Here is a 9,417-nt window from a genome sequence, read left to right as displayed (position 1 = left end):
GAGGACTCGCTGTGGTTCTGCTCCACTGATCTGACTGATGACAGGGCAGCTGGTTTACCTCAGTGGCTGGCTAATGAGGCATGGAGGGCTGTTCCTGAGAGTCCACACAGACACAAATGTCTCATGGCTTACCCCCTAACCCCGCCCCCCTCGCCTCTGGTTCGTTAGTCTCTATTTACCTCAGTGTTAATCCCCCCCCCCCCTGCTCTCTTGCACACTCTCTCTTTTGCTCCTCCCCTCTCTTCCCTCAAAGCCAGCAGGCTGCCATTTGATCCAGACTGCTGGTTACATGATCTCCTGGAATACAACGCTCCCTCGCTACTCCATGGCTTTTCGGCTTGTTCTCGCTTTGCAGGGCAGAGAGCAGGGAAGGATGCCAGCACCACGCTGAACACCATCAACATCGTCTGGCCTTTCCTTCCCCTTCCCCTCCTGTGATCTGAAACCGTCTATCCGTCCGTGTCCCTGACCTCTCTTCTCACCCCCTGTCGACACCCCCTCACCCCCCACCTCCTATTTAATGCTGCCGCCCCCTCAACAATGATACCATGCATTAACTGGCTGCAGCCTTTCCTTGCCTTGATCTCCTCCACCTTGCTTGCGCGAGGCCACATCTGCCCATCCAGTTGTTTGTGTCCGGACCACCACACTGTGGACTGCACCAGCCAAGGTCTAACCAGAGTCCCAGACTCCATCCCTCTGGATGTTCGCCGTCTCCTGCTCTCCAACAACTGGATTCCCTGGATCCCCTCCGACTTCTTGGTCCTCTACAGCGATCTGGTCTACCTGGACCTGAGGAATAATTCTCTCTCCCAGTTGGAGCCAGGGACCCTGAGCACCTCCTCTAGATTGGTCTTCTTGGACCTGGGGAGCAACAACCTGACAGAAATCTCCTCAGGAACATTTGGGGAGTCAAGGAGTCTGATCAAACTGCGACTGGGGAACAACCCCTACCTAAACATGGTAGGCAGGGATGCTTTCACGGGGTTGACGTCTTTGAGGGAGCTGGAGCTGGAGAGGAATGGTCTCATGGCGCTGGACGTCATGGTTCTTGAATCCTTGCCCTCCCTCCGGATGCTGCGTCTGGAGGGCAACCCTTGGCTCTGTAATTGCCACTTTGCCAAACTATTTGTGTGGCTGACAGAGAACCTCCACAAGCTCCCACAGGGTAAGACATAAGCTCCTTACAGCAGAGACTCAGTCTTTGTCCCATGCCAGAGTAGAGGAAATCCAATCACTTCCCGGACATTTATTCGTAATATTTGATCGATCCGTAGCAACACATTTGATGATTGAAATTCATGTATTACATACAAATATATATATAATAAGTGTTATTGTTCCTCATCAAAAAGCCAGTGCTATTATTTTCTCTGGACAGATAAATGTAGTTTATCTTCACTAACTCAATGTCTTCATCATGTTTATCACAGGTACACTGATTCTCTTCTGTCTTATGTTTGGAACAATATTTGCTTACGTTCTGTGCAAGCCGTACACCACAGTTAACTCACGTTGTATTATTAAACCAAAAACATCAACTGTGCAGAAACAAATACTGATACACAGGCCAACTGTACCTACTACACTATAGATTGTGCAAAGTACTCATTTAAACCTCTTAGGTGCCACTTCAATAAGAGGAGAAGATTATTTTCTATTTATTTATCCTCTTGGGAAGATTTCATTTTTTTCACTTTCATTTGTTATTTTCATTACATACCCACTTTTATAACTTTCAACTGTATATCCCAGCATGCATCAGCCGTTGGAGTTTCAGGGTTCCCACTCATTTCTAAAGATCATTTTCCAGGATATTTTCATGATGTTGTAGCTGGTATGAGAGACAGGGATCACACCATACACTAGTATATTCCTCTCTGTGGAAGTCTGATCTAAAAGACGTGCAGTCTTTGGCTATACCATATCCATGACATCATCTCTTACATGCTTAGAAATGATGACATGATAAATTAATGCAAACACACCTGCAGATATACGGCACATCATTTCATGTCATGTTATGGTCCATTCTACATGCTGCGATGTGTTCGAAGAGACAATGCTAGCAAAGAGTTTTGACCCCAGCTTCTCATTCATTATCCTAACTCTCTCAACAATGCCCAGCACTCATTAGAAACCATTGCTCCTATCACAAACCTTTGCAGGCAAAACAAGTTAGTAAACATGCCAATTTTACCAGTTCATGTTGTAACCAGGTTTAGTCTGCTGTTCACAGAAACACAGACCAAAACATCTCAGCTGCACAACTGACCCAGAACTTTTGGTGTCTGGTAATTTATTGTATGACAATATGCCAAAAGTAATATGTCATTCCTGCTTTTTACTTTGAGGTCACTAAAAAACAACGACCCATTTTTTAATACAGTGACAAAGTGTAGCAGTGGAAATGACACAGCCTGCTGGTTTTTAACTGGGCCGTGGTGGTTCTGGAGTTTTAAATAAGAATGAGTTACAAGGCAACCTACATTCTGTCAACACAATCCCCCACTGTTTGTATCTGTCGGGTCAATGGTGAACAAGCAACATATGCTTTATTCAGCACCACATCTGATGCTGTGACACCACAACACTGACACCAGTCACCCAGGTCTAGACTCCTTCCTCACAACAAAGACACTGTACACAGCTACAGCACTCACCCACACACTCACACACACACACACACACACTCACTCACACTCACACACACTCACTCACACTCACACACTCACACACACACTCACACACACACACACTCACACACACACACACACACTCTCACACACACACACACACTCACACACACTCACTCACACACACACACACACACACACACACTCTCACACACACATACACACACACTCACACACACACACTCACACACACACACACACATTGTTTTAGACTAAATGGCTTCTGGAAATGAGCGAATAAACACGTTTTTTTTAGAAGACGTCTTGCAGTCACTTTGTATCTGTGTTCCTGGCTACATTCAGAAGGGTGTGTTTGTGTGCATGCACCTGACTTCACACATACTGTATATGCACACTCCATGAAACAACTCTTTCTGCCTGTGTAAACATGTACATGTGTTTGTGGACACGCTTTTTGTGTTGCTATGTTTTTTCATGTCTGTATTCACGTGTTGCCCATGTGAATGAACATACATGTGTTCATGTTCCTGCGTGTTCCTTTGTAAATATATATGTTAGTGATTGTGTTCAGTGGCTCATGTGCTAATGTCTGCGTGTTTGTGTTTTTGATCCTTTTTTTATTGACCTATATGTGTGTGTGTGTGTGTGTGTCAGTCTATGTGAGCATGTTGTAGCGCCACGTGACTGGAATATCACCAAGTGATGAGGTTACTGAGTCCCCTTTCATGTGGAAAACCCCTTCTGGTCTTACAATGATTCACACACACACAAACACTTGACAATGATGTCTCGTGACTCCTGGGTGCAGCAGTGCTACAGAGGAATCAGGATGAGATGGAAGTGCAGTGGACGGAATGTTTTCGAGTTACAGTGCATTAGTAGCACAAAGAAACGCCATCTTCATTACAAAGGGCTGGCAGAGACTAAAACAAATAGATAGATAGATAGATGTATACTTTATTCATCCCCAGGGGGATATTTGTTGACAATACACAAAAGAGTCAGTTTTTAGATTGGAAGTTTAGCCTTTGGGTCAAAATAGCTATATAATAAAAATAATAATAGTAATACCTCCTGTGGTTTCTGCTATTTTGATATGTTTTGGTGCGAAGCTGGATTACTATTGGTGCGTTAGGGGGTTACAGCTCAGCAATGAAGTCCAAACAGGTAGCTTCCATATATGCTGCAGGCAAACCCAAGCAGTACACGCACCACCTCAAACAATGTAGCTCTGCTTCAGGACTACAGCAGCTACAGAAACACCATGGCTGCTTTACCAACTGGGCAAAGCACACAATTGCCCCAGGGGCCCTGACAGCACGATGCTTACTGTGTATCAGCTGGTTTGTGCTAAATTCATTTCTATTTGTAGTCCGAAAAGTGTTGAGCAATCACCTGTCTTTGGTTGAATGCAGGTAGACAGTCTGTGTGGAGAGCAAAAGAGGCAGAACCCATTAGCTGAAATGCAATCTGGGAACCCAGCGGCTATGGTCTGACGATGATTTCGCTTTTTATTGGTTCAAAATGAGCTTTGTAACTGGCTAGTTGTGAAACATTCCGGTAGTACACATCGTCTCTTAACTCCAACTCCAGTCTTGCATCTGTAAACAATGAGCAGCACACGGAACTTGCACAGACCTGGATCAGTAGCAACTACATTCACTGACACATTCACTGTCGAAAGGCTAATTCATGGTTCCTCATCCATGTGACCATATGGGTTAGTGCTATGTACATTTAGTAATCTGCTCAAGTCATCACAGGGGTCCGAGACGACATCTGCGTGCAGCTCACAATTTCCCACCACACAGACTGACAAGCAGGCTATGCATGCGCTAGAAAAGTAAACTGAAAGCTTGTTTCGTGCACAGTATGCATGTACTGCATTCTTCATCCTTGTTGCACACACAGTTTTTGAATTTTGCATGTTGTTAATCCAAACACAACAAGTGTGGGGCATATGCATACGCATACCCCTGATCATTACAAGTCTGCAGCTGTTAGAGTAAGGCTTTACTGCTGTTTTGACAATACCCTTGTTAACTTTAGGAATCTGTAATTTAGAGTATAGTGTGTGTGTGTGTGTGTGTGTGTGTGTCTTTGTGGTGTTTTTGTTACACGACTGTGTGGGTGAACAGCAAATACAGCTTAAGCAACATTGTATAAGCTGTTTTTCTCTGTCACTGTTTGGCTCAAATGTAAAAGCAGATCTAATATATTTATATATATATATATATATATATATATATATAAATGCCATAAAGTCTTTGTGCCTGTTTATTCAATGGATCAAGTGGAAGACATGTCATTAGTTACTCCAGACATATCATGTAATATTATGTCCAGTCACACAAAGCTTCTCTTTATGAGGTGTCAGGCAGAATATTACAGTGGGTCTGATTTTTAGGATGCATTTGCTGTTTTTCAAACTTTTTTGGGGTTTGAGTCAACGACTCTCAAAACCTTTAGTTTCTAACAATGCATGTGAAAGCTGTATATTAACTGTATTATAGGAATACAGTTAACCATTGGTTTGTTGCATTGCTGCAATGATTGGTTAGATAACTTATGTTGAACCACTTACACTGATCTGGTTACTTCTTTAAGTCCTGCTTTATCATCAATGGCCAATATTATATATATTTTTTTTCCATAAATTCACATTGTGTACATACGAACATCATTAGCTCAAAAATGCCGCCCTCTCATTCATTTAATTGAGAACACAGCACCCCATTGGGCCACAGCAGAGGGACATGGAAAACAGCATCGGGGTCATCAGGGGAAAAGAAGTTGTACCGACCTCAACTTTTAAAACAAAACAATGCAACCTCATCTAACAACTCCTTGTGGTTGGCAATCAAACGTGCAAGTGAACGTTTCTGGTAGATTCATTTGTAGCATGAGCAGCATAATTCTTTATCATTATTTTACCTCAACATTGTCACAGTGGAGAGGGGTCGAACCGTAACTGTTGTAGTTATGTGATATGAGCTTTAACCATTCGGCCCACCCCTCGTTCTATTGCTCTATTCAGTCCTAACGGACACATTTACCCTTGTAAGCAGGAAGTCCAGTGTCTGGGTTCCTGTCAGCTGGTTAATTCCTCTCCTTTGAACACCACGTCAAACAAATCACCAGAACTGCCTTTTTCCACTTAAAAAACATGGCCCGTCTCCGCCCATCACTCTCCTCATCTGCTGCTGAAACTCTGATCCACGCCTTCATCACCTCAAGAATCGACTACTGCAACAGCATTCTCCACGGCACATCATCCAAAATCCTAAATAAACTCCAGTACATCCAGAACTCTGCTGCTTGTCTGCTCACCCATACCCGCTCCCGTGATCACATCACCCCTGTTCTCCAGAACCTCCACTGGCTCCCCGTCCCAGAACGGATCCAATATAAAGTCCTTCTCCTCACTCATAAAGCCCTCCACAATCAGGCCCCCTCCTACCTCACCGACCTGCTCCACCACCACACTCCATCCCGTCAGCTCCGCTCCTCTGATGCCAACCTCCTGTCTCTTCCACTCAGGACCAAGCACCGGACATGGGGTGACAGAGCCTTCTCCATATCTGCCCCCTCCCTCTGGAACTCTCTCCCCAAACACATCCGAGACTGCACTGACCTTCCCATATTCAAATCTCAAATCAAAACCCACCTGTTCAAAACTGCTTTTAATGTGTGACCGATATTATGTGTTTTAAAATGTTAGTGTATAGCTTTATTTTATATGATGATTTTAATGTAAAGTGTCTTTGAGAATTATGAAAAGCGCTCAATAAATAAAATGTATTATTACTATTATTATTATGAACTTGTTGATGTCTCTCTTCCCAGGTATGGAGGGGATAGAGTGCTCCCTGCCTCTGGATGGGCGTCGTGTTCCCCTAAGTTTACTCTCTGAAGACAGTTTTCGGGAGTGCCGTGGTGCCCTCACCCTCACTGACTACCTCATCGTCATCTTCTCTGGTATTTCCGTCTCAGTGGCGGCCATCGTGGCCAGCTTCTTCCTCGCTTCCACAGTCCACTGCTTCCAGCGCCTCAGCAAAGGCAGCAAAGGAGATGAGGAAGAGGGCAACGACTGATGGGGGAAAAGAAAGGGGGAAGGAAGTTATCAAATGCAAGTGTTTCTTACTAAACCTTTGCTCAGAACTCGACCAAACATGAGCACAAGAGAGATTGTGGTGAAGCGGTGGAGTAAAGGCGTTATAGGAAAATGCCACATCAAGACAGCTCTTACCTTGTCAAAACCAAAATCACACTTGAGCTATCATGAGAATCAGAGACCGGTTTGGAAAACATCAGAGAGGCTTGAATCTCTGTGAGCAGGTTTGTATTCACAGAATGTAGCAATTTCTACTACTGCCTACAGTACTGACTGTTACGCCATTCTTGAAAAATGCGTCTGCAGTCCTGGTCATTAAGACTGAGATCATTAAACGTCACTGCACACTGCAAGGCAAATACATCCAACAGATGTTACAATGTGGTGCCATTAAGAAAAGGTCTCCCAGTGGGAGCTGACCAGTAACAAGCCATTCCTTTACTGTTGGTCCACACAGGTCTGTAATGTATATACCAACACAAAAATAAATTGTGACTTATGGCAGGACCAGACTACAGGAAGCTTTAGTCTTTTGAGATGGTCATTGTGTCAGATGAGACGATCACAGTTTCATACATTCTTGCCGTGACATGGCCGACTTTATGTTGGATCCTGACATATCAGACAAATGGTAAATGGTACATGGACTGTACTTGTACAGCGCTTTTCTAGTCTTTCTGACCATTCAAAGCACTTTCACACTACATATCATCATTCACCCATTCATACACTGATGGCAGGGGCTAAGTGCCACCTGCCTATCAGACGTAGTCATTTACACACCGTAGGCACAGCTACGGGAGACACATGCGACTAGCGGAGCTGGGGATCAAACCGCCGATCCTCTGATTGAAGGACAACCCTGCTCTCCACTTAGCCACAGTCGCCAACAGTGACAGAACCCACAACTTTATTTACATCTTCTTAATAAATCATAGTCAAGGCCAGTCAAAGCAGCTGAGCTGTGCTTGGAAAGTAATTGCAAAAATAATGTCCAGTAACTGTAGAACATTCTTGATGTTTTTGGTCAGACCCTACCCAGAGTGCAGAGGGCTACAAAGACAGGGTTTGTGTAGAATTCCGCAGGCTTTCAGTGGTTCAGAACCTCCCAAGACCTCTACAGAGAGGGTCCACTGGTACAACTTGTGAGTAAGTGCCTTGCCCAATAGCATCTTCGTTGTTGAAAGACCTGTTGTGTGAATTTGAAAATTAGCTTTCTGATGTATTTACAACAAAAGCTTTATTTTGCTCCTCAAGATGTACTCAAAACTGATCCTGGTAACTTGGCACAATTGCAGTTTACTGTATATTATACAGTATGAATGTTTAACTTCTGTCCATTTTACATTTGGTTTTCACAAGTTACTGAAACACTTATATTTGTTTTATCAATAGCTTACCTGTTGGATGGGGCTGAGATCTTGGCCCTGTTCTTCAAATGTAAATGGACTCATTTTGGCTAAAACATTGATATCAGGCTAAAATCATCCACCTAATTAGATTCTTTGAAATCAGTTTGAGGATTGAGTTGTTAGTCCTGGATGAAATAATCTTGCAGTGCGCTCTTACATGGCTTTGACTGTGGACTGATCAGGCCTGCTTTGAAAAAGGTCAAAGGAGTAGAAGGTTGAAACCATCAGCAGCATTCATATGATTGTCTGATTGCGATGTGCTGTGAACCGTCCCAGCATGCATTGGGGCAATAGATTCATTCATGAATCTTGTTTTATGTGTGTCCCTGCATTGTTAACATACATTGTGCTCCACGATGTTTAAACTATTTCCACATGTAGGTAAATGACTGATGAGGTTCTCCTTCATGGACATGCAAGAGACTTATGAAAATGAAAATCTTGTGAAAAGCTGCTTTAATTATGTGAATAATTCTAAACTTAAACTTTATTTATTCATATAACGCTTTCTATGCAAAATTGCAACACACGGTGCTCAACAAATAGAAATACAACAGACAGGACAGGTGAGATGTGTTCTCCTTCTGCTCTGGTCTTGTCTGGTCTACACTTGCTGCTACATTCTGTACAATCTGTAGCTGATTTATAGCTTTCTTAGGTAGACCAGAAAGTAGAGCATTGCAGTAATCGAGCCTGCTAGTGATGAAAGCATGAATCATCCCGGTCCCCAAGAAATCCTCCATCACAGGATTGAATGACTACAGGCCCGTCGCGCTGACGTCTGTGGTCATGAAATCCTTTGAGAAACTGGTGTTGACCCATCTGAAGGACATCACAGGGCCCCTGCTGGACCCCCTGCAGTTTGCCTACCGTGCAAACAGGTTGGTGGATGATGCAGTCAGTATGGGACTGCACTACATGCTGCAACACCTCGACTCCCCAGGATCATATGCAAGGGTTCTGTTTGTGGACTTCAGCTCAGCGTTCAACACCATCATCCCAGCAATACTCCAACCCAAACTCTCCCAGCTCACTGTGCAGCCTCCACCTGCCAGTGGATCACTAACTTCCTGACTGACAGGACGCAGCAGGTGAGGCTGGGAAAAATCACATCTAGCACCCGGACTATCAGCACTGGCGCCCCCCAGGGGTGTGTGCTCTCCCCACTGCTCTTCTCCCTCTACACCAACGACTGCACCTCAGAGGACCCAACGGTTAAACTCCTGAAGTTCGC

The 9,417-nt window shown here is 44.1% G+C and overlaps 1 protein-coding gene across 1 annotated transcript; it reads left to right on the top strand.

The window, feature by feature from the left end:
- Positions 1 to 272: 272 nt before the first annotated feature.
- Positions 273 to 6,995, top strand: lrrc38a (leucine rich repeat containing 38a). The gene is made up of 2 exons (XM_031876419.1): positions 273 to 1,168; positions 6,504 to 6,995. Exons 1-2 carry the CDS (start codon positions 541 to 543, stop codon positions 6,749 to 6,751), a joined length of 876 nt encoding a protein of 291 aa, XP_031732279.1. The 5' UTR covers positions 273 to 540; the 3' UTR covers positions 6,752 to 6,995.
- Positions 6,996 to 9,417: the final 2,422 nt, after the last annotated feature.

This window comes from Anarrhichthys ocellatus, unplaced genomic scaffold (assembly GCF_004355925.1).
Source record: "Anarrhichthys ocellatus isolate YVR2014 unplaced genomic scaffold, GSC_Weel_1.0 scaffold108, whole genome shotgun sequence".
Taxonomy (NCBI): Eukaryota; Metazoa; Chordata; class Actinopteri; order Perciformes; family Anarhichadidae; genus Anarrhichthys; species Anarrhichthys ocellatus.
This window is presented reverse-complemented; position numbering and strand designations above follow the sequence as displayed.